At 40.8% G+C, this 26,131-nt stretch overlaps 1 protein-coding gene across 1 annotated transcript in view; it reads right to left on the bottom strand.

The window, feature by feature from the left end:
• LOC139386844 (contactin-associated protein-like 2) overlaps positions 1 to 26,131 on the bottom strand; it is an 87,367-nt gene that overhangs the window by 14,565 nt on the left and 46,671 nt on the right. Inside the window, exons 8-19 of the mRNA XM_071132695.1 lie at positions 25,218 to 25,361; positions 17,624 to 17,882; positions 11,195 to 11,344; positions 9,449 to 9,611; positions 7,916 to 8,022; positions 7,559 to 7,678; positions 7,176 to 7,291; positions 6,759 to 6,843; positions 3,053 to 3,209; positions 2,719 to 2,846; positions 2,438 to 2,608; positions 53 to 271 (exon numbers count right to left, since the gene is read on the bottom strand). Coding sequence (XP_070988796.1) covers positions 53 to 271; positions 2,438 to 2,608; positions 2,719 to 2,846; positions 3,053 to 3,209; positions 6,759 to 6,843; positions 7,176 to 7,291; positions 7,559 to 7,678; positions 7,916 to 8,022; positions 9,449 to 9,611; positions 11,195 to 11,344; positions 17,624 to 17,882; positions 25,218 to 25,361 — 1,819 coding nt within the window. The remainder of the gene's footprint in view (positions 1 to 52; positions 272 to 2,437; positions 2,609 to 2,718; positions 2,847 to 3,052; positions 3,210 to 6,758; positions 6,844 to 7,175; positions 7,292 to 7,558; positions 7,679 to 7,915; positions 8,023 to 9,448; positions 9,612 to 11,194; positions 11,345 to 17,623; positions 17,883 to 25,217; positions 25,362 to 26,131) is intronic.

Genomic DNA, 26,131 nt, shown 5'->3' with positions numbered 1-26,131 from the left:
CCGGATCATCATTACGCTATGTGGTGGGAGGCAGGTAGGCAGGATATCTTACCCACGTAGAGCTGGCTGTATAGCTCCAGGCGGGTGTGACCCTGTGGGGGTGCAGGGCGAACCTCCTTGTAGTGCCCATCCAGCTGCAGCACAGCTTCCTTCACATTGCGCTCAGCCACCACCCTGTGCCACTGGTCATCATTAAGAGGAGTGGACGACCTCACACTCAGCTCCACCAGACCGTTGCCCACATCAAAGGAGAAGGACACAACCGTGGCAGCTGGGCAGGAGGGGAGAAAGGGCAAGGAGTTAGATAAGGTTTTGGGTGCTGCCAAACAGGCTTTGGATGTCAGAAGTGGAGAGGTCTTGTATCTGCCTTATGAGCAGGTGGGCACAAAGAGGATAAGTAAGTAAGAGTCTAAGTAAGTAATTTTTGGTGAGAAACAACTTAATTAAGAGGTGGAAATGTGTCAAGGAGGTTGTTTTTGAAACAAGGATTAGGCTTGGGCTATACAGGAGATTTGAAAGACCTTGGTCTGTTTCGGAGTGGTTGAAAAGCTAACAAGCATTTTTACCGAAATTGAATTCTGCTTACATACAGTGTTGACTTTTCCCATGAATGCGAAGGAAACTGTTGTATAATTTCCGTTGCTGTTGAAATCATGATGACTTCAAAATAAAAATGAATGACACTATGTATAATTCACAGCTCTGAAAAACTGATCACTTTCTAGATGTGTATTTGACAAGTACCTATCAGCCATTACTTATAAATGCGTAAAGCAGACAAATACTTCAGGGAGCAGTGAAATAGCTCTCCCTTTCACAACGACACAGTTCTCTCATTTCCCCGTCTATCATCATTTACTTTATTGAAACCCTGTTGACAGGTACCATCATACCCCCTGTTGGGTCCAATTCTACAGAGACGTACGTTACATACTGACAACTTGTCTAATCACCCAACACCCTGTCCGATTGCTTAATCCACAGAAATCCCAGACTCCAGGCTGCCATCGAGTAATGAGATTTCACAGCGATTGTGATTGAGCTCTTTTCCACTTACCAGGGGGTCTCACCCTGGACCACATTGGGAGAATCATTATTTGATTTTATTTCCCAACCGACTCAATAGATCTGTATTAAAGGGAGCTGTCTGACTGCATTTGTTCTCCATTCAGAGCATGTACTGAAGCTGTGGAGATGACATGGGGGAGCCTTGTCAATCATAGATCCACCTGTTCAGAGCAGATGCTTGGCCTGCAGGACTGGCAGAGAACATTCTGAAGCTCAGAGAGGAATTTTGGAGTGGAGCCAAGTCTCATTAAAACAACTGCCAGTGCCAAGCTCTAAAGAGAAATTCTAATGTGTACCAGTACTCAAGAGTGTTTAAAACTGTTTAAAATATAAAAGCTCACCAGAGGCTTAGTAAATCCATTTCCCTTGGCAGACTAATACTATACCTTGTGAATATTAAAATGGGGGGAAAATATTGAATATGATTTTTTTTTAACAGAATATTGTCTGTCTCTGTCTCCAAAGAAGAGACCGTGTTTCTTCAGAGCAACTGAATCACTAATAATACTGCTCAAATATTGTCAACGCATTGCACCAAAAGATGGCGTCAGTAAAGCTTCAAACCTGCCAGAGAAAAAGGGTCAGAAACAATAACAATGGGTTCTGAGGCGACGGAAGCAGCTCAAAGATATTTCTGACCATTGATCTTTCCCAGCGGAAGGAAACTGCTCTCCCACCAGCTCACAAATCATGCTTAAATGTCACTGGAAACCAATTTCATCTAACAATACCATTTCCAAACAGGGTTCCCACTGTGCTGGTGAACTTTAAGTTAATACTGACTTCTAGCCATTTCTAAGTGGAGATTTCTAAAGCACTGAAGTTGAATATAAGCTGAAAGAAGTATGGACTACGATCGATGAGATAGATGGCAGCCTTTATGGAGAGCCCTAGAGGTACCTTGGGAGGTTTCACCTTCACAATGTTCTCAGACTGAGACTCTACAGTACACACACACACTTGTCTACCATCTACCATCTTGTTACAGTCCCCAAGAGTTGACTGAGAAGCTGTACTAAGAACTGAATGGTAGCTCTCAGGGAACATGGCAGGTGACAATTGCTTAGTGACTGGTGGTTTGTTTTTAGTAGGAACACGAGATTCTTGTTTTGTGGCCACAAGACAGACAATATACTTTTTATATAGTGGAAAGTCATAGTGGCAAGTCAAAGTTGATATCTACTGTGAATAAGCCTTACCAACACTGTCCAAAACCACTGAATTTATACTGCATCTATACATTATATATTGTAATGGGAAAATGTTTTGCAGATGTTGACCCAGAGCTTTGATATTGAACTGCACAGACACACATCCACAATATAAGTCTACAGGTAGTGTTACTGTTACTGAGTAGTGGTATACTCACCTTTTAGTTCCAGGCGGATGAAGTCAGCGTTGCCAAGGTTCTCCAGAAAGACGCCATAAGAGGAGGAAGTCTTGAAATAGAAAGAGATGTCAGCACTGGTCTCTCCTTGGAAGGTAGGGAAGTGCAGGTAGGATCCAGGCGTGTTGAAGGATGCTGCGTTCCAGTAGTTACCTGGGAAACAGACAGGAAACATGAATCACTCAATGTGCATTCTAGTCATACAAAGCAGAGAATAATGGCCCAAAATACTACCATAGGTGTGGAAATTATAACAAACTCACCATCTCCTTGACAACGCAGTGGACCCACAGTCAATTTAGCCTCCGAGCCAGCACGATTAGTGTCACCAACCACCACCTGACTCACAGGCAAATGGTCTTTATACACCAGAAGACCAGCGTCCTCTCTCCTAAATTAAAAATAAATCAAATATGTGAGATACAGAGGAATATTTTCACTACAAAAAGGCACAACAGTAAGATTGTAGCTCAAAGCAAATGTTACAATGTATTATGTCTTGATTCATTTCATGTATGACATTTCAGGATAACTAGATTATAAAACTAAATTTTAATACTGTAAACATCGAATCCATGGTCTTGTTCAGTCACTCACCACCGTGTTTGGTCAGCGTCACAGTTGCAGTAGTACTTGGGGTCGGTGCAGTTCCTCTCGATTCCACAGGCACACTTCTGTATCCCTGGGCCTGAACCACCCCAGTAAAAATGCCTCTCATTGGCCCTGCCAACCCACCATGTAAATGGAGATCCCTCTGCAAAATAACAACAACATGAATCAGCACAGTAAAAATGCCTCTCATTGGCCCTGCCAACCCACCATGTCAATGGAGATCCCTCTGCAAAATAACAACAACATGAATCAGCACAGTAAAAATGCCTCTCATTGGCCCTGCCAATCCACCATGTCAATGGAGATCCCTCTGCAAAATAACAACAACATGAATCAGCACAGTAAAAATGCCTCTCATTGGCCCTGCCAACCCACCATGTCAATGGAGATCCCTCTGCAAAATAACAACAACATGAATCAGCACAGTAAAAATGCCTCTCATTGGCCCTGCCAACCCACCATGTCAATGGAGATCCCTCTGCAAAATAACAACAACATGAATCAGCACAGAACTTACCAAAACCACAACATACTCAATACATAAGCATCATGGTACAATATTTGTATATCTACAGTAAACAAATGACCATAGATCGTCTAAGCAGTTTTTTTTTTCATGTACTCTTCTCTACTGGTACACAGACAATAACATGCTACCGTTGTTGATGTCAAACTCGCATAGCAAATAGCCTTGAAACTGAGATGAAGAGGCTATTGACGCCTATACTGCTTATGTTATGTGCAGTCCCATGTTTAGATCCTTAAACAAGTGTAACCAGCTGATCCATTTTCCTTCACTCTATTTGGCACTTTACTTTTTTATTGATTGAGACAAGCTATGTGGTCTATTAATCAGCTATTCCTCCTGTTCCACACCAACAGCAGCACAGACCGATAGTGTTATTCAGCACTCCAGGTAATCAAAAATGACTCGCTCTAAGGAACGGGAAAATAACTGGCGTGAGGAATCACATCAAGTGGAAATGTCTGTTTGTATAGATGGACAAACAAGATCATTTATCAAGACAAACACACCCCAGGGCATTTGTTCTTGTTCAACATCTCCACCGTGCTTGTGTAGTCATACTGACTACTGTAGGATCACTGAACAACTCTTGTGTTTTGCTGTTTACAATGTGAATTATGCTTTTGAATTTCAAGTAGTTAAACAACAGGCATGCTTAACAATAAGCAGTGGGAAAAAAACAATGTTTACACAATGGTAATTTGGGAAAGACAAGAAAATATAATTTCATTTGCCATTTTCCATCTTGTCATTGTTACTTATCAGCAGCACCTGGCTGAAGTTTCCCTCCAGTGAATGACAAATAATAATTTTATGAAAAATAATAATTGGCTGGTAGTACATTATTGAAGGGGTCTGGTATCAAGCCACTGACAGTGAAATATTTACACAATGTTTGCATCAATGGGGAAATAATAGTTGAAGGACAATGGGACTGCTGTTTCTAGCCACAGGGGTGGTCTGTTCAACACATGCCTCAGAAATCGGCTAAAAAAAATTCAGCAAAAGCCAAGGGGACACAGAGTGAAGCGGTGAGGCTCCAGGGAGAGAACAAAGGCTGTTACACAGGCTGTTCCCCTGCAAGGTATCCATGTTCCACACTGGTCCACATGCAGGGGAGGGGGGGAGGGGGTGAAGAGAGGGAGATGGAGAGACAGAGAGAGGGGGGTGGATGGAGAGAGGAGGGTGGATAGAGAGAGAGAGATTGAGGGGAGCAGCATGGACCATTGTGGGGTTCTGGGTATTCCCTGGCTATAGAGTAATCAATAATTCAGGTTCTTTATGGTGATGAGAAGGGAAATAGGCTAAGCTGAGGGCCTGGAGGCCAAGTGTCTCCCGTCTGTGTGAGGGGAGAGAGACAAACCAGCAGCGGTGAAACTGGGAGGTAGAGTAAACTTCTATTCCTCAATACTGGATGAATGGGCACCACTGAGGCCAACACAATAAGACTACCAAATGAGGGAGAGGTACTACCACCAACCAGCAGCTCTGACCAGGACCTCTTTCAGCTCACTGATCCTGCCAACCAACACGCTCCCTTTCACCATGCTAAACGGCTGTTGAGCAGCAAGGTGTACAGAGCTCACCAGAACACTAATGATGTGTGGGTTTTATCTGTCAACGTCTCCAGTCAGTCAGGCCCCTGTCTCAGATCCTAACACATCCAAAGGACATGATGAAAGCTTGTTATGCTGCTCATATACACCGAGTGATGCACAAATCAGTGTCTACTCTAGAGGCTGGGAGCTGGGGCTACCCTGCTGCTGACAAAACCTCAGGCTCAGAACTCTATGGACCCTCAGGGGGAACGGCTGTTGCTTGATAACGCCAGATGAGATAAAAATCAAACAAGGTAAAAAAAATTTAAAAACACTACATTGTTGGATGAAACTGACAAGCTTTTAGGTTCTGTGGCTGTCATGGAATTTCAGTTATAATGTTCCATATGGTTGGCTTAAGGGAATAAACCAGTTCCATTTATCACAGGTCGTATTCCTCAGAGCCACTGCAATAAACGCTTGGCTCAATTCTATGAGTAATGACAAGGGATGACAACTGCTGTGTCGCTGTCTAATGTACGCCAGCTTGTCGCTGTCTAATGTACGCCAGCTTGTCGCTGTCTAATGTACGCCAGCTTGTCGCTGTCTAATGTACGCCAGCTTGTCGCTGTCTAATGTACGCCAGCTTGTCGCTGTCTAATGTACGCCAGCTTGTCGCTGTCTAACGTACGCCAGCTTGTCGCTGTCTAACGTACGCCAGCTTGTCGCTGTCTAACGTACGCCAGCTTGTCGTTGTCTAACGTACGCCAGCTTGTCGCTGTCTAACGTACGCCAGCTTGTCGCTGTCTAACGTACGCCAGCTTGTCGATGTCTAACGTACGCCAGCTTGTCGCTGTCTAACGTACGCCAGCTTGTCGCTGTCTAATGTACGCCAGCTTGTCGCTGTCTAATGTACGCCAGCTTGTCGCTGTCTAATGTACGCCAGCTTGTCGCTGTCTAATGTACGCCAGCTTGTCGCTGTCTAATGTACGCCAGCTTGTCGCTGTCTAATGTACGCCAGCTTGTCGCTGTCTAATGTACGCCAGCTTGTCGCTGTCTAATGTACGCCAGCTTGTCGCTGTCTAATGTACGCCAGCTTGTCGCTGTCTAATGTACGCCAGCTTGTCGCTGTCTAATGTACGCCAGCTTGTCGCTGTCTAATGTACGCCAGCTTGTCGCTGTCTAATGTACGCCAGCTTGTCGCTGTCTAATGTACGCCAGCTTGTCGCTGTCTAATGTACGCCAGCTTGTCGCTGTCTAATGTACGCCAGCTTGTCGCTGTCTAATGTACGCCAGCTTGTCGCTGTCTAATGTACGCCAGCTTGCCTTCACATCTTCTGAAACACTTGCCAAATCAAATAGATAAGCGTATTCTTCACGTGTAGCCATAATGCTAATAACAATCGGCTAAACAATCTAGCAACACCTAAATGGACATTCATCAATAACAAACACTGGGAAGGGGCAAGAGAAGACAACATATTATTGCCATTTTCTCTCTCCAGATGCCTAAATTGCTGTGTCTTTGTTGGAAAGGATACTACAGTACTGTCCAATAGAAACAGATCCTTAAAATATTCTCAGATGTACACAACAATTAACATACAAACACCAATATCCTCTTTACCTGGCGTATTGAGCAGTCGAGACATTCGGCAGGCGTAGGCAACATGCTGTTCACAGTACTCCGCACTGCCCATGATGGCTGTCACCTGTCGTAGGGAGAGAAAAGAGGGTTTAAGCAATGCAGAATGCATAACATTTAGTAATAGTAGTGGAGCTGAGTGAAAATACAGTGAGAACATCTTTAATAAAAACGTAGCTAGCTAGTGTCTTCGGCTGTAACATCAAAATACATAGAAAATACACATCGGGCTGGTTTCTCTAGACTGAAAATATAGAGTTTCTCCATTGAGTATTGTTTTTTTGTATGAAACTAGGCTTAATGCGGGTCCATTAAACCCACTGATAAAATACAGATTTCTTTCCCATTGAGATGGTTCCTTTATGAATGATTCAATGGGTGAAGATGTCATAAGGTGACCTGCTCTATGGACATGTTGTAATTGAGCTGCAGCACAGCCTTCCCCTCCAGGTCTGAGCCAGTCACTGAAGTCTGGGGAGACAGGTTGTTTCTCACTGTCGTCCAGACCTTGTCCTCTGCAACACACACAGTCAACAACACCATCAACAAACCAGTCAGCCGTGTACAATATTTACAGGGGAATAATTAAATGTGGGTCAGCCATCAATGCAGTCAAAACTGGGTGCAATGACATCATTCCAACCAGATACCAGATTTGGTTGTAATCTGGTTATAATGATGTCATTTTAACATGATTGGCCCGCTGGGATGGGACAAAATCATCAGACGCAGAGATGGTTTAGTTGATTTTCATCTTGGGTCTTATTGAGAGGTACTCTTACCAGTCATGTTGCAGTTGACTTTGAAGGGGCCAACAGGACCACTCCCATCAGGGTCGATCCAGTACGTGCCAGATGTTTTACCAAGGTGTTTGTATTCCTCACAGGACTGTTCATACACGGCTGGAGAGGAGGAATACACACGCGAGAGAGGAAGCCACATGTATTATGAAGCGGACATTGCAGTAGAATGACTTATTCATCATTACAAATCCAGGTGTTTCCCCATTTGTAAGGGAGGTGAATGATGTGCAAAAATGTGACTGACGTTTCAGATGGGTCCCTGAGGGTATGAATATTGACAGACCATAGATGAAGATGTCTTGATAGGCTAAGGAGGAGGAAGGGGAGGATACCTACAGGTATGGCATGTAGCCCCGGTGTATCCTGTCCCGTTACAGGAGCAGCTGAAACTATCCCAGGTCTGAGAGCAGCGGCCTCTATGTTCACAGTGGTTAGGGACACATCTGTGTGGGGGGGAGATCATTCTCACATGAAGAAGAAGAAGTGACCTCTAATTTAACTACTTTGACCTTTGCGAAACTACACATGGGTCAGAAGAGAATAGATAGGACAACATAGGAAGAACTTTCATAGAGTGCATATTTCAAATGTAATTTACGCTAAAAAACAAATTCATTGGAAATGGATGGATACAAATTCAACAAGAAGACATCTAATTGAAATACGTTGACCTTTGTGAGACAACAGAGGATGTTACTGGGCTGTCGCCGTGTCATGACAGTAATCAGCCAACACACGGGTGCTGTGAGGAGGTTCGTGACCTTTGTTTCATGTATTTTTGATACCACTTCATGGTGAACGTTAGGCTGTATCACTGTACTCTCTTAGTCCATGTCCAGTGCAGGACCTCCTTAAACCTGCTGGTGTGTGATCAAAGGGCTGTGGTAACATGGAGTTCCCTTTGAAGTTAGTTGAACTCCCCCTGCTAGCATAGTTTAGAATGACGATGTCATCACCACAATCCTGTAAATTTACACAGGGCAGAGATGTTGGAACGTTCCTATTTAACGGGAGAGAAAATCTGGTGTATCGGATAACCTTGGCCCTAATAGATCAGTCAAATGAACAACACATCAAGAGTATTCAGCCATAAATGGATTTATCATATGTACATATTACACAAATGTCCCTTGAACAATAATATAGTTTGATTTGACTAAGGACGTTAAGCTGAAAACAAATCTGGATGACCGTCCAGAACTTTTTTTTGCGGTCTTGAAAATGTCTTCTTCTGATATTTCAAAGGGTGTCGTTAACAATTCCAGCACAAAAGGTTGGAATAACAGGATCTACAGTTTGACTCCTAATCACTAACAGAGAATAAGAAGCAGAGATAAGATTCCATTTATGAACCAGAACCATGTGTTGGAGTGAACCAACATACTGTGAAAATACCGTTAATGTGCTTATCTTGATAAGAATGTAAGCGCATGTCCAAATTCTCCAGGCGGACTGAGTAACCTTTTGCTAAAATTGCATTTCCATATCTCGGGAGAAGCAACAGAGCTTTTCCACTTCATTGTTTTGATGAGTTTTGCATTGGGGATGTGTGCCTGTTTGGCTGTGTACACAGGCATTTACCAGCAGGAGCACAGAGATTGCACACCAAGACATCCACTAGCAAGCCTTGTGTGATCCTCTGATCCCTGCCTCTCGCTGTGTCGCTGTGTGAGATGCTTTCTTGATCTTGATGGGCCACCTACCGTCTTTATGAAAAGACTGTGTAATGCATGCCCATGAGCAACCAGCCCCTCAGGTAATGTCGCAGTAGGTTTTTATACATTCACTTTCATGATCAACAGCAAAGCAAAAAGGCTGCTTAGATTATCAAGCTCAATAAGATCTTTGGGGAATGGTATAGAATATTACCTGTCTATGATGGCACACATATCCAGGCTGACATTCTCAAAGGTTCCCATGTTGCCTTGCTCTACCGCCACCAGGTCAGCGAGCTGGTCGTCCACGTGGATCAGTTGCATACAGCCCTGGAAGGAGCGCTGGGCAGGGGGAGTGTTGGTACGCAGGAAGTAGCCTGCATGAGGACAAGAGGGAGAAAGAGTTCCAAAGTTAACCATATGATCAAGACAGAGCTTTCTGTTTGAAAAGTAAGCAACATTAATTCTGAGTGTTGTGTTTTCGTTTAAATCATTAGGGAAGAGTTTCATTCAATATTTAAGACACTGTCTTAAAGGAAACATCTTCAAAGGCTAACAAAACACAAAGAAAACAAAAAGGCAACCAATCAAAAGTAACAAAGAGGATTTTTTTTCAAAAAAAATTTTTTTTTGTTATTTAATGCCTCAGACCACTAGTTGAACAGCTAAGTGTGTTGTCACTTTATACACATAAGATCTCCGCTAAACATAGAGTCAAGATGTCTCTCTGTGACCGCAGATAACTTCAGAACGAAGTTGACTACAAATACAAAGTTGCAAATGTCTTTGCAATTGTTACAAAGAAGCAAAAGATAATACCATGCTTCAAATAAAAACAGAGATGAATGCAGTATTGAATACAGTAGGCCTATAGACTACATAGGACAATATTGAAATCATATTAAAATCAATTTCATGTTCATTCCATTGAGTTCTATTTTGCTAACTGTAGGCTGTCAAATGTTTTCCTTCATATTTAATATGTAACAACATGTGCGCAATGATATGCCACATCTACGATAATTTAGTATTATAGGGTAGGCTAAGCATTGGAATAAACTGTCTCAATATTTGCAGCCATATAGGCAATAATTCTAATGTGAATGTAAAATGTGAATGAAGAAACGTGATCTGATTGCAGCACTGTTTCAATCCTATCAATATAAAAACAAGCTTGTACGAAAGTGAAAGTTCTCCCTTCGAGGTGTTTTGGGAAATGCATCCGAGTTCGTTATAGTAACGGTGCATTGTTAAAACACTTGTAAACCTCAATTCCATCTCTTACGAGTGTTTTAACGCTGCATCGCAGGGTGAGATATGGCAGTGGGACGGTAGGCCCCTAAAGGGCAGGTAATCCAAGAAAGACGAGTAGGCGGCCACTACATTGCAACAAACTTTAGTGAACTATTTACAGAACATATTTACAAAATAATACATATAGGAGCAGTCAGCAGTGCACATCAGGATACACAACGGCAACACGTGTCGACTTCTAGAATCTTCCTCACGCTGCCTGAAAGATGCCAACTAGAAGTTGAAACGCGTTGCAGGTGTGCATATCTAATGTATAATGCCTTCTGCTCCTATATGTACCATTTTTAGGCTATTTATATTCAATTAGGAAGTTTTCGGCGGTCACAGAGAGGCAGATACACATCTTCATTCTATGTTCAGCAGATATTTCCTGTGTGTAAAGTGACGCGGGAGGACAAACGGTGATTTAACGATGCACTCAGCTGTTCAACAAGTGGTCTGAGGCAGGCGTTAGATTACAAGCGATTTGAAGTGCAACGTTAATAAAGATGGGTTTGGGAAACAGCTCGAGAATGTAAAGATGCTCCTACGAAGGTTCTAACGATGAAATAAGCCTTATTATGCTTTTGAGAAATCGGGCCCAGAGCCATACACCTGTCCAGGTATAGAGCTATATGGTTCTGTTATAGACCATCTGTGTAAATACCTCCAAAGTAGTATTGGCCCCCTGTTCTAATCTGAATGGGAATGACCGTTCTGACTGTGGACGCCTCATCACCATCGATGGTCAGCATGGCGCAGTTCTCCAGAGCATGGAGATAGACGTTATGCCACTGGCCGTCGTTGAGCCCCGAACCTTAACAGTGACCACAGACAGAACAATATGGCTTCATGAATCACAGTCACGGTGGGTGATAAGCAGACAACTGCAATTACTGAAACATCAGAAAAACAACAATACAACAATACATTCGGAGAAAGACTATGATATACAGATCTGTTTGGTATTCCCTCTCTTTACTAAAATATCCTTCTTAAACACAACGAAACAACGAAAATATTCAAATGTCAAAAAAATATAAACTGACTGAACTGGGCAAACGTGTGGAGGAGGCTGAATCTGGCTTAACCCTTAAAATCACACTGTACACTTTTCTGACAATCTGAAATGGTCCACCCACATAGACAGTATGGTAAAGAAGGCGCAACAGCGCCTCTTCAACTTCAGGAGGCTGAAAAAATTTGGCTTGGCACCTAAAACCCTCACAAACTTTTACAGATGCACAATTGAGAGCATCCCTTTGGGCTGTCTCACCACCTGGTACAGCAACTGCACTGCCCGCAACTGCAGGGCTCTCCAGAGGGTGGTGCGATCTGCCCAACGCATCCCCGGGGGCAAACTACCTGCCCTCCAGGACACCTACAGCCCCCGATGTCACAGGAAGGACAAAAAGATCATCAAGGACATGAACCACCTGAGCCACGGCCTGTTCACCCCGCTAATATCCACGAGACGAGGTCAGTACAGATGCATCAAAGCTGGGACCGAGAGACTGAAAAACAGCTTCTATCTTAAGGCCATCAGACTGTTAAATAGCCATCACTGGCAGGCTTCCACCTGGCTACTCAACCCTGAACCTTAGAGGCTGCTGCCCTATATACATATACTTGGAATCACTCACTTTAATAATGGAACACTAGTCATTTCAATAAAATGTAAGTAATGTTTACATACTGTATTCTATTCTACTGTATTTTAGTCAATGCCACTCCGACATTGCTTAATCTAATATTTACATATTTCTTAATTCCATTATTTTACTTGTAGATGTGTGTATTGTTGTGAATCATTTTTTAGGTACTACTGCACTGTTAGATACTACTCCACTGTTGGAGCTAGGAACACCCGCAATAACATCTGCTAAATACGTATATGTGACCAATAAAATTTGATTTGATTTGAATGAACTGCATAGACTAGGACAGCCTCTTAACAGACAATGTAGCACAGATGGGTCACTGGACCATTGAACTGTTTAGGCAACTGAAATGAAGTGAAGATGGACTATTACACCCCACCACATCAAAGACACAAAAGAGAAAGATAAGTGTTGTTAATGCCTTCACTCACACACCTATTGAAAAGACAATCACAGTACCACTCAAGCGATCTGTCTAAATTAATAACACTTTAATGACTATTGGCTATGCAGCTTAAATGGCAACCCATTCATTTGTAGGCTATAGACATGATCTATTTCTTTAAGTAACGAAATGACAAGGGAACAGGACAACATGATGATTGCTATGATCTGAAGAAAAAAAATTGGAATGTTCCCTTCGCAGACAGGCTATAAAGGCCTGAGTAAATGGGATGAATTTAAATAGCCAAATATGAAAAAAGACTGGGAGAGATAAATTGTTAGAGCCTAAGACGCTGAAATTGTAAGCACGCTGTACTTTTATTTCAGTTGTTTTCTCTCTCTCCCTTCCTTACTTTTTCTTATTTAATTTTGCCCAATTAAGGCATGATAATGGAGAAATTGATATATGAATAGAAAAATACAGCACCAGTCAAAAGTTTGGACACACCTACTCATTCAAGGGTTTTTCTTTATTTGTACTATTTTCTACATTGTAGAATAATAGTGAAGACATCAAAACTATTAAATAACACATAAGGAATCATGTAGTAACCAAAAAAGTTTTAGATTATTCGATGTAGCCACCCTTTGCCTAGATGACTGTTTTGCACATCAGAGGCATTCTCTCAACCAGCTTCACCTGGAATGCTTTTCCAACAGTCTTGAAGGAGTTCCCACATATGCTGAGCACTTGGCTGCTTTTCCTTCACTCTGCAGTCCAACTCATACCAAACTATCTCAATTGGGTTGAGGTCGGTTGATTGTGGAGGCCAGGTCATATGATGCAGCACTACATTAAAAAAATCCCTTACACCGCCTGGAGGTGTGTTTTGGGTCATTGTCCTGTTGAAAAACAAATGATAGTCCCACTAAGCACAAACCAGATGGGATGGCGTATTCGTTGCAGAATTCTGTGGATCATCCGTTCACCTACTGCGTCTCACAAAGACACGGTGGTTGGAACCAAAAAAATGCAAATTTGGACTCATCACATCAAAGGACAAATTTTCCACCGGTTTAATGTCCATTGCTTGTGTTTCTTGGCCCAAGCAAAGTCTCTTCTTCTTGGTGTCCTTTAGTCGTGGTTTCTTTGCAGCAATTCAACCATGAAGGCCTGATTCATGCAGTCTCCTCTGAACAGTTTATATATTTTTCTCTCCATTTAACTAGGCAAGTCAGTTAAGAACAAATTTTTATTTACAATGACGGCCTTCCCAGGACAACACTGGTGCCAATTGTGCGCCGCTCTATGGGACTCCCAATCACGGCCAGATGTGATGCAGCCTGTATTCAAACCAGGGACTGCAGTCACGCCTCTTGCACTGAGAAGCAGTGCCTTAGATCACTGAGCCACTCGGGAACCCAGTTGATGATGTTGAGATGTGTCTGTAACTTGAACTCTGTGATGCATTTATTTGGTCTGCAATCTGAGGCTGGTAACTCTAATGAACTTATCCTCTGCAGCAGAGGCAACTCTGGGTCTTCCTTTCCTGTGGTGGTCCTCATGAGCCAGTTTCATCATTGCGCTGGTTGGTTTTTGCGACTGCACTTGAAGAAACTTTCAAAGTTCTTCATGTCTTAAAGTAATGATGCACTGTCGTTCTTATTTGCTTATTTGAGCTGTTCTTGCCATACATAATATGTACTTGGTCTTTTACTAAAATAGGGCTATCTTCTGTACAGCACCCCTACTTTTTTTTTTTCTTCAGGTGGTGGATCAACTTTAATATTGTGGATAGATTGTTGCTTCCATCAATGTAATTGTCTGCATCATTTCCAATACCCCATATATTTTTGGGGTTAATATATATATATATTTTTTTTGTTTGTTGGGGGGGTTAATATATATATATATACACACATACACACTACCGTTCAAAAGTTTGGGGTCACTTAGAAATGTCCTTTTATTTGAAAAAAATAATAATTGTGTCCATTAAAATAACATAAAATTGATCAGAAATACAGTGTAGACATTGTTAATGTTGGAAATGACTTGTAGCTGGAAACAGATGATTTTTATGGAATACCTACATAGGCATACAGAGGCCCATTATCAGCAACCATCACTCCTAGAAAACCTGTTTGAAATTATGTTAGCACAGCTGAAAACTGTTGTTCCGATTAAAGTAGCAATAAATCTGTCCTTCTTTAGACTATTTGAATATCTGGAGCATCAGCATTTGTGGGTTCGATTAAAGCCTCAAAATGGCCAGAAACAAAGCACTTTCTTCTGTAATGTAAATATGTATTTTTAAATGTACAATAATAATATTATTTATGAAGGCCCTTGTAAACGAGAACAGTAAATTGGCACACAAGCAACTAACAGTGTATGGAGGTGTATGCTCAATACAACATTTTAACTCACTCCTCGTAGCTCAGCCACCAAATTGGAAGAGACAATTGATGAAAGAAGAAATAAAAATCATAAATGGCTTAGTATAAATAAATACTAAATATTTGTTCAACTTAAAGTCTAAAGGTTTGACAGCAATACAGTTGGTTTTTTGTTTTCTCAAATCCTTGGCATCAGGTCAATGAACTGCCGTATAGTGCCTTCAGAACTATTCACACCCCTTGACTTTTTCCACATTTTGCTGTTACAACGTGGGATTAAAGTTGATTTCATTGTATTTTTTTTGTGTGAATGATCTACACAAAATACTCATGTCAAAGTGGAAGAAAAATACATATAACCCCCCGCCCCACTAATATAAGTATTCAACATTTAATTTTTTTTTTTTTTATCACCTTTAGCAGCGATTAGAGGTGAGTCTTTCTGGGTAAGTCTCTAAGAGCTTTCCACACCTGGATTGTGCAACATTTTCCCATTGCTCTTTTAAAAATTCTTCAAGCTCTGTCACATTGGTTGATCATTGATAGACAAGCAGATTTAAGTCCAAACTGTAACTCAACCACTCAGGAACATTCACTGCCTTCTTGGTAAGCAACTCCAGTGTTTTAGGTTATTGTCCTGCTGAAAGGTGAATTAATCTCCCAGTGTCTGGTGGAAAGCAGACTGAACCAGGTTTTGCTCTAGGATTTTACCTGTGCTTAGCTCTATTCCGCTTATTATTTTATCCTGAAAAACTCCAGAGTCCTTAACGATTACAAGAATACCCATAACATGATGCAGCCACCGCTATGTTTTAACATTTTTATTCTGTACAGGCTTCTTCCTTTTAACTCTGTCAATTAGATTAGTATTGTGGAGTAACTACAATGTTGTTGATCCATCCTCAATTGTCTCCTATCACAGCCATTACACTCTGGGACTGTTTTAAAAAGTCACCATCCATGAGCGCTTACCTTCCTCTCTGGCAACTGAGTTAGAAAGGACGCATGTATCTTTGTAGTGACTAGGTGTATTGATAAACCATCCAATGTGTAATTAATAATTTCACCATGCTCAAAGGGATATTCAATGTCTGTTTATTTTAAAATTGTACCCATGTACCAATAGGTGCCCTTCTTTGCGAGGCATTGGAAAACGTCCCTGCTCTTTGTGGTTGAATCTGTGTTTGAAATTCACTGCTCGACTGAGGGTCCTTACAGCTAATTGTATGTGTGGGGTACAGAAATTAGGTAGTCATTCAAAAATAAAGTTAAACACATGCAACGTATTATGTGACTTGGTAAGCAACTGTTTACTCCTGAAATTATTGAGGCTTGCCATAACAAAGGGGTTGAATACTTATTGACTGAAGAAAAATTAAACATTCTAAAAACATAATTCCACTTTGACATTATGGGGTATTGTGTGTAGGCCAGTGACAACAAATCTCAATGAAATCCATTTTAATTCAGCCTGTAAAACAACAAAATGTGGAAAGAGTCAAGGTGTGTTAATACTTTCTGAAGGCACTGTAAAACAAAAATTGGCAGGCACATACAAAAATACTGCTCAATATATGGGGCATTGAACAGTCAGCTTTGTTCAGACACGAGGAAACAGAATCATTAGAACATATTTTCTGGTACTCTCCATTGGTGTCTCGCTTTTGGAGTCTGGTCCAGGAATGGTTGTTATGTCATAATATAAGGGTTCCGATGGACCTGCAAACCGTATTGTTCGGAGATCCGAAAAACCACAATCAGTCAATGGGAAATATCATTATACTCTAGGGTAAAGTATTTATTTTTAGGGCAATATCGGTAGAAATGTTACATATAGGAAGGTTCAGGAGCCTTGTAAGACATCATAGTAAAATGGAGAGTTGTATTGCAAAAGTAAATAGCAAAATGGCATTATACTGGAAAGATGGTTTAATCTGTGGACATCAAAGGGTTGGAGTTAAAATTAAAGTACTTTTTTTAATTTTTATTATTTATTTCACCTTTATTTAACCAGGTAGGCTAGTTGAGAACAAGTCCTCATTTACAACTGCGACCTGGCCATTGCCCACTGTGCGTGAAAATCCAGTACTTCAAGAAAAAGGAAATTAGGAATATATGTATAATTATTGAACTACAGGTATCGTAGATGTGAGCAAAATAGCTGTAAGTAGCAGTAGAAATATTGTTGTCTGTTAGTTTACTCCAATTAGGGTAGATGATGGTAGGGGAGGAGGAAAAATGTATAGAGAAAATAAATTATGCAAGCAATGAAATTTACAGAACCTTCAATCTATCTGTAATATTAAAGACAAAAATACAAATATATACAGGGCCTAAGAGACAGGGCCCAACAGACAGGGCCTAACAGACAGAGATTCAGCTACAGAAGACCCTCCTGGGGAGGGCCTCCCCAGATCGATAGAGAGAAGCAATTAATGCTTTCAAGGGAGAGGAAGGTCTTCAGACTAAATGAACAGGTCTACTGTAGTGCATTAGCCAGCATGGCAGTACTAACGGGACCAGGGCTTTCCAACCCTGTTCCTGGAGATCTACAGTCCTGTAGGTTTTCGTTCATACCCTAATCTAGTGCACCTGGGATTTAATTGAAAACCGACAGGAACAGGGTTGGAGAGCCCTGAACTAGACCGTACCTGAGGAGATGTCTATGCGCATGTTCTTCTTCTGGGTAACGTTGATGTAGACAGTGACCTTCCCCTCGGTGAGGCCCACCTCCACCACACCGTCGGCCAGGGCCGTGTAGAGGAGCAGACCGCTGGGGTTCCATGTTCGGAAGGACAGGCTGACCGACAGGGTGTCACTGTCCGACAGCCCCGGAAGACGCAGGAAGCTGGTGGCGTTGAAGAACAAGGGAAAGGAGTGTGTCTCACTGCAGGAGAACGTCAGGTTCCTCTGTAAGGTGGATAGTAAGTATAATAGTACATGGGTTTACAAGTTAGGGCAGCTTTTCCTTCTTGACTTTAGCAACAACAACAAAAATTTTATTCACACAACGTATAAACAAAGCTAGGATATATTTAGCATATATACCATTTTTTAGGTGCTTTTTAGATAGCAAACAGGTCTATAAATTAGGGCAGATTTTCCCTGTTGATTTAAGCTCAAGACATTGGCACAACCATATAAACATAGTTTGCATATATTTTCCATAAGAGGCGCATCAGAAAACCTAAGGTGCTTTTTAAATGTACATTTTGCGGTTTAATGCATGAGAAAATGCAAGCGCCTGCATTATTTCAGAGCGACACAGAAAATCACTCATCATACAGCAGCACTTGACAAAAAACTATTTTGCCTTCTCTTATCAAAGCTGACCTTTCTCCCTCTACTTGTGCTGAACACAAAGCATGCAATGCAACACCAAGGAACATGCTCACAGGAAAACAAAACAAGCTAAGAGGCACATAAGAAGTGAAATCAATAATAATGGTTGGATCCATACTTCAGCACAGTAATGGCTCACACACCATCACATACCATTGACAACTGAGCAGTAATTGTCCTGTGCTAAACGTTGAGGACTTCTGAAGCTTGACACATTTAGTGGGTTCGATCCCATTGCATGGAATACTTTTTTATTCAACATTTCCCAAACGAAAAGAAAACGACACGTAATAAATATTTTTGCATCTTTGCTAAAATGAATTGAATGCTTTAAATGTATTCCAGAGATGCATGTACATACATTTGCATCTTTGCTCATTTGCATGCCTGACAATATTCCAGAAATGCATGGCTATGACATCTAGTCTATAGGGTGGCCAAAGTGGTTCCTAATTCGGCTTCTTAAATTATGTATTGATCAATGGAGATTTTTTTTGGGGGCCACAAAGCCAAAACTTAACCAGTGATTTTTTTAAAACCTTTTGATTTCACAATTTTAACATTCTGTCATAAAGAGCACATGTCCAACTTAATAAAAGACATGTCCCATCTCAAGAGGCTTTTCTAATAATGTTTTATTTGAGTTTGTTATCGATTTAAACAAAAACACAATATGTCAAAGTGTAGGTCTAGATCTTGCGCTTCCAATGAGTGGTATTATATGGCTCTACAGTGGATGGTTTACCGGTGTTATGGTGCATTCGTAACCAAGTGGGAAGTGGGAATTTACCACATAAGGGAAAAATCCACTTGAACGGCCCTCCAACTGGTAATTACTAGTTAAATCAGCCATGAATCCCCATGGAAGCTTGTTGTTTGCAACAAGGAGGGGCAAATTAATGCAAGATTTACCACAAAAACATAGTTAGACAGGCAAGACATTTTTTATCTATGGGTTGACGTGTTATGCTCGACCCGTTCAGATTTTTACCACAAAACACCAGAAAATGGCCAAAAAAACTATAATTTGACTATTACTGTAGATGTTCAATATTTCTTTTCAAATAAATATTTTAAAAGGAATAGTTTCACCATATCAAAGAGTTTAGTTTGAGTAACAGGCTTGACCTTAAAATGAGAGATAGACGTAAATGAATCTAATCACTAAGTAAACTAATCACACTAAATGAATAATAATCTTCCCGAAATAACTTTGTCAAAGCAACAAAATAACAAAGGCTAAGCCATGATTGTCTATAATGGGACATGCCGAGAGATGAGTTCGGATTGGTCTGCCATGTAGCACGCTTCTGTCTATAACATGAGCTGGCCAGTATGTGTAGGTAATTCGGTAAACAGTGCTTTTTTTTAAAGATATCACATAGTAGAATTGCAAAAGTGTTGCTCTCCACTTTCTGGAAGACAGAGTTTTGAAATTAGTGAAATGCCCTGTGGAAGTAGAGTATGATAGCTAGGGAGATTCTGTGGAAAATTCTGCCGTTTGATTGCAAATATGCAGAGGGAGTCAAAAAGAGAACACACAGAAAGCTGTTGTATAGAACATCTGTCTCCAGATTACATCTTCAAACTAAGGGCAACCATGGCATCCGTGACAGAGAGGAAGAAGCGTCTATCCATGTACACGGGTAAGATAGTCTAGCTAGCTACATTTTCAGAAATTACACGTTTCTAATTGTCAGAAAGTCATTTTCATTTAAAGTTAAAGCATACTGTTAGGTAGCTAGCTAACTTTAGCTGGCAGTCTCGATAGCTAATGTTACGTGTATGATGTGTGTAGTAATATTATTTGTATCTCAGAGCCATTTTCATTGCTAGTTAACATTGAATCTGGTTGGTTAGTTACCTGCAGATTCATGCAGGGTAGTAACGTTATGAGTTGGGATTATGGTTCACTGTTTAGCTAGCTACATGTCTAAACGAAAGACTCCAATATGCAAGTAACCATTTCAATAGAATGTTCATGATGCCCCAATCACCGTCAAACCTGTCTCTCCTCTCTGGGGAGGTTCCCATTGCTTGGACGGCAGCCATCGTGCGTCCTTTATTTAAGGGGAGATTAAGGGGATCCTAATTTATAGGCAAATATCTATTTTGCCCTGTTTATCAGAAGTGTTGGAAAACACTTGTCAATCAACTGACTGGCTTTCTTGATGTCTACAGTTCTCTCTGGTATGCAATATTGTTTCTGCTCAGGTTATGTATGTGTCACTGCAACCTTAAAAAGGTCCTAAATGATTTCACCATTCCCCTTGATTCTAAGCAATGTTGTGCTGCTATTTTTATTGACTTGGTCAAAGCTTTTGATACGGTAGACCAGGTATTCCCACGATGCAATACCATCGGGGGTACGCCAAATAAAAATGGGATTCACAATAAAAATATATATTTCTTCACATTTTCAAACAGTCAAATTATATTTCTAACGGGGCTATACATTTGGGTGAAGTTTTTTTCTCGCCCGAGTAGCCTCGTTTCACTGCCCAAAATAAAATGAATCCATCTAGTGTTCAGCAAAATAACAACACAATGTCAAATACAGGTAGCCTAGTCAAATAATTAACATCCAATCACATTAACCGTTACTCTCTAACGGGAATTCCACGAATGGTCCGTATGTAGCCAAACGTAGCCGTTGCTCATGTTGGTATCTGTACTAATGGCGCAAAAGCCATGACAAGGAGACATAGTGGAGTGGTAACGTGCGTGCAAACAGTTGCTCCTGACACCACTTGGGTACACTGCAGCATCCACCGAGAGGCTCTTGCTGCCAAGGGAATGCCTGACAGCTTGAAAGATGTTTTGGACACTACAGTGAAAATGGTTAACTTTGTTAAAGCAAGGCCCCCGAACTCTCGTGTATTTTCAGCACTATGCAATGATATGGGCAGCGACCATGTAACGCTTTCACAACATGCGCTGTTTATCAAGGGGCAAAGTATTGACACGTTTCCTTGAATTGAGAGACGAGCTTAAAGTTTTCTTTACTGATCATCATTTTCACTTGTCTGACCGCTTGCATGGTGACAAGTTTCTAACATTACTGGCCTATCTGGGTGATGTTTATTCTCACGTGAATGATCTGAATCTAGGATTACACGGACTCTACGCAACTATATTCAATGTGGTGGACAAAATTGAGGCTATGATTAAGAAGTTGGAGAAGGACAACACACAGGTCTTTCCATCATTGTATGATTTAAGACACTGATGCCCTTTGTAACCACGTACCTATGTAAGAGTGAATTCTAGGCCTCACTAGCAGACTGTGCGTGGACAATGATGCGTGGAAAATGATTTAAGACTGAGACTCTCCAATACAACCCAACATTGCAGAGTTATATACATCCTTTCAAGCACACCCTTCTCATTAACCTGTGGTGAGTTATTCACAATTTTCAGGTTTATTTGTAAGATGGCTAAATAAAGTGCAAAATTATTGATTATTATTACCAAATCGGAGGGCCTGTTGTCCAGACCTCTGGCAGTCTCTTTGGGGGTGCCACAGGGTTCAATCCTCAGGCCGACTCTTTTCTCTGTATACATCAATGATGTCGCGCTTGCTGCTGGTGATTCTCTGATCCACCTCTACGCAGACGACACCATTCTGTATACTTCTGGGCCTTCTTTGGACACTGTTAACTAACCTCCATATGAGCTTCAATGCCATAGACTTAGAATATGTGGACAACTACAAATACCTAGGTGTCTGGTTAAACTGTAAAATCTCCTTCCAGACTCACATTAAAACTCTTGGGATAGGGGGCAGCATTTTCACTTTTGGATGAATAGCGTGCCCAGAGTGAACGTCCTCCTACTCTGTCCCAGATGCTAATATATGCATATTATTAGTAGTATTGGATAGAAAACACTGAAGTTTCTAAAACTGTTTGAATGATGTATGTGAGTATAACAGAACTCATATGGCAGAAAAATCCAACCAGGATGTGGGACATCTGAGGTTTGTAGTTTTTCAAAGCTTGGCCAACCGAATACACATTGAGATATGGATACAGTTGCACTTCCTCCGGCTTCCACTAGATGTCAACAGTCTTTAGAAACTTGAATGAGGATTCTACTATAAAGGAGGGGCTCATGAGACCTCTGAGTCAGTGGTCTGGCAGAGTGTCTCAGTCTCGTGACGCGCGCTCCCGACAGAGTTACCTCTCGTTCCAGAGCTTTTCTTCAGACCTAGGAATTCTCCGGTTGGAACATTGATGTTTTATGTTAAAAACATCCTAAAGATTGATTCCATACATCGTTTGACATGTTTCTAAAGGACTGTAACGGAACTGAGTTTTTGTCTGGACGAAGTGCCTGCGCCTCATGAAGATGGATTACTGGGCTGAAAACGCTAAGTGGCTATTTGGACATAAATGGACTTTATGGAACAAATCAGTCATTTATTGTCGAACTGTGATTCCTGGGAGTGCCTTCTGATGAAGATCATCAAAGGTAAGTGAATATTTATGGTGTTATTTCCAGTTTCTGTTGACTCCAAAATGGCAGCTATTCCTCTGGCTGTTTTGGGTTTTTTCCGTAAAGTTTTTTTGAATTCGGACACAGCAATTGCATTAAGGAGAAGTCTATCTTTAATTCTGTGAATAACAGTTGTATCTTTTATCAATGTTTATTATGAGTATTTCTGCAAAATCACAGGATGTTTTGGAATCAAAACATTACTGCACGTAACACACCAATGTAAACTGAGATTTTTGGATATAAATATGCACATTATCGAACAAAACATACATGTATTGTGTAACATGATGTCCTATGAGTGTCATCTGATTAAGATCAAAGGTTAGTGATAAATTGTATCTATATTTCTGCTTTTTGTGACTTCTCTTTTTGGCTGGAAAAATGACTGTTTTTTTGACTTGGCTATGACCTAAACCATATGTTGTGCTTTCGCTGTAAAGCATGTTTGAAATCGGACACGATGGGAAGATTAACAAGATATTTATCTTTCATTTGCTGTATTGTACTTGTTAATGTGTGAAAGTTACATATTTCAAAAAAATATTTTAAAATTTCGTGCGCTGCCTTTTCAGCGGAATGTTGTTGAGGGGTTCCGCTAGTGGAACGCCTGCCCTAGAAAGGTTAAGCATCTCCAATCCAAAATTAAATCTAGAATTGGCTTCCTATTTCGCAACAAAGCATCCTTCACTCATGCTGCCAAACATACCCTCGTAAAACTGACTATCCTACCGATCCTTGAATTCGGCGATGTCATTTACAAAATAGCCTCCAACACTCTACTCAGCAAATTGGACGCAGTCTATCACAGTGCCATCCGTTTTGTCACCAAAGCCATATATACTACCCACCACTGCGACCTGTATGCTCTCATTGGCTGGCCCTCGCTTCATATTCTTCGCCAAACCCACTGGGTCCAGGTCATCTATAAGTCTTTGCTAGGTAAAGCCCCACATTATCTCAGCTCACTGGTCACCATAGCAGCACCCGTAGCATGCGCTCCAGCTGGTATATTTCACTGGTCACCCCCAAAGCCAATTCCTCCTTGGGCCGCCTTTCCTTCCAGTTCTCTGCTGCCAATGACTGGAACGAACTGCAAAAATCACTGAAGCTGGAGACTCACATCTCCCTCACTAGCTTTAAGCACCAGCTGTCAGAGCAGCTCACAGATCACTGCACCTGTACATAGCTAATCTGTAAATAGCCCATCCAACTACCTGATCCCTATTCTGTTATTTATTTTGCTCCTTTGCACCCCAGTATCTCTACTTGCACACTCATCTTCTGCACATCCATCACTCCAGTGTTTAATTGTTATATTGTAATTAATTCACCACTATGGCCTATTTATTACCTTACCTTACTTGTCCTACCTCATTTGCATACATTGTATATAGACTTGTTCTATTGTATTATTGACTGTATGTTTGTGAATTCCATGTGTAACAACTCTGTTGTTGTTGTTGTTGTGTCGCACTGCTTTGCTTTATCTTGGCCAGGTCGCAGTTGTAAATGAGAACTTGTTCTCAACTAGCCTAACTGGCTAAATAAAGGTGAAAAAATAAAAAATAAACCAGCCTTTAGTCTTGAAATCTTTGGTTGTTCACATGTGAATCCTTAAAGAGATTGGTGGGGCTAAGACTTAAGAGGGTGTGAACGATGCTGAATGGGTGTGGAGAAAGAAGTGGTTTACCAAAATATTCAATGGCCATTTTCTCAAAAGTGAGGTTACAAGTTTATCAACTTTCAAAGCAGAATTACTTTGCCATTGTTCTTCAACTGTGGTGTATGATATACAATTTTCTAGCTTGGAGTCTCTACTTTTATCCAATGTAAAAAACATAATTTCAAATTTTGCTACATAAGACCGAAACGAGCCGGTCGGTCACATTTTCACAATATTATTCCGACCTCATAGTATTGAAATATATACAAAACATTTTTTGACTGCACTAGGCCTTTAAATACATTCCATAATATATGTTGTAATTTATTTAAAATGTATGAATGAAAATGTTTTTATACATTATTTGGCCAATTTAAAATATTTCACGTGTATCCTAAAATATTTAGCTAAAAATACTTTTAAAATGTTTCCATATAGGATGACTTCTAAGAAATTAATTTGTTATCTGTCATAATCACCACAAGGTAAGAGTATCTTCTCTTCTGATTTATGCTACAGTGAGTGTACTGAGATGCACTATACTGTTTTATTGTAGTGCCTCAGTGAAAAAGGATCATTATATTGAAGTGAGGTGTTGCAACACTGGACTTTCCAAGTAAGTAATCACAAATACATGGCTGTTCTTACCGTTTATGTTTTCAAGGCATACCAGTGAATCACAAACCACCTAGAAAAGATGCTACTCAGATGTACAAAACATGTCAGAGAAAGGTTCTTACAAAACTTGAAGTATCAATTTTCTTCCTCTTGACCAGGTTGGTAATGTTATCTCCGTTGTAGGTGATGCCCTCCATGCAGCCAACAAAGTTCTCCCTGCCTCCCGAGCTGGGCTTGGCAGAGAAGGGCATGCCTCCAAAACTGATCTGAGGACACAGAAGGAGAAGAGGAAAAGGGGTCAAGTATTATTTGAAGAGGCTCTGCAGCAGGAGCCACACCTCAGAGCAATTTGTCGCTTTGAATCAAATCAATACAGCAGCATACATCCCTTCAGAGAGTGTATTGGTTTTCGCTTGTGCCTGATTGCATTAATCTCCACTTTATAATGAATGTATGTATGTATGGTGTTGTGGTTTTTTACTTCTCTTTCCCTGCGGAGCCAAAGTAATTTCCTTCGGTATCGCACACCGATAATTACACAGACAAACCTAAAAGCTGAGCTTTGTACACACAGGGGAGCCGCAGTACAGAGAGAGCTTGTTCCGATTTGGCATCTGTGAACTAACACATCTTCACACAGACCTCTGAGTAACCTGACTCACAGGAGCCAAAGGATCTAATTAAATAATCTCTCATATCCCCTCTCCTCGTAGAGATAGGGAGGTATGTGAGGAAATGAACCAGAACACAATACAACTTTATTGGGAGGGTTGTAGAAACGCACCAATGACAATATACAATACAATTTTATAGGAATGGATGGAGAAATTAACCAAGACAATATACAAACTATATAGGATTGGAGTCATTAAAATTCCTGTTAATTTAGAAAGTAAATCAAATTTTAATTTCATATTTTCCTAATTGAAAAGCATTGAAGAATTTTTTTAATTTCAGTGTATTTCCTGAATTGACATTTTTATGGAATTGACCCCAACCCTGATAGGGAGGGAAGCAAAAAGAGTAACCACTAAGA

This window comes from Oncorhynchus clarkii, chromosome 28 (genome assembly GCF_045791955.1).
Source record: "Oncorhynchus clarkii lewisi isolate Uvic-CL-2024 chromosome 28, UVic_Ocla_1.0, whole genome shotgun sequence".
In the NCBI taxonomy this organism is placed as follows: Eukaryota; Metazoa; Chordata; class Actinopteri; order Salmoniformes; family Salmonidae; genus Oncorhynchus; species Oncorhynchus clarkii.
This window is presented reverse-complemented; position numbering and strand designations above follow the sequence as displayed.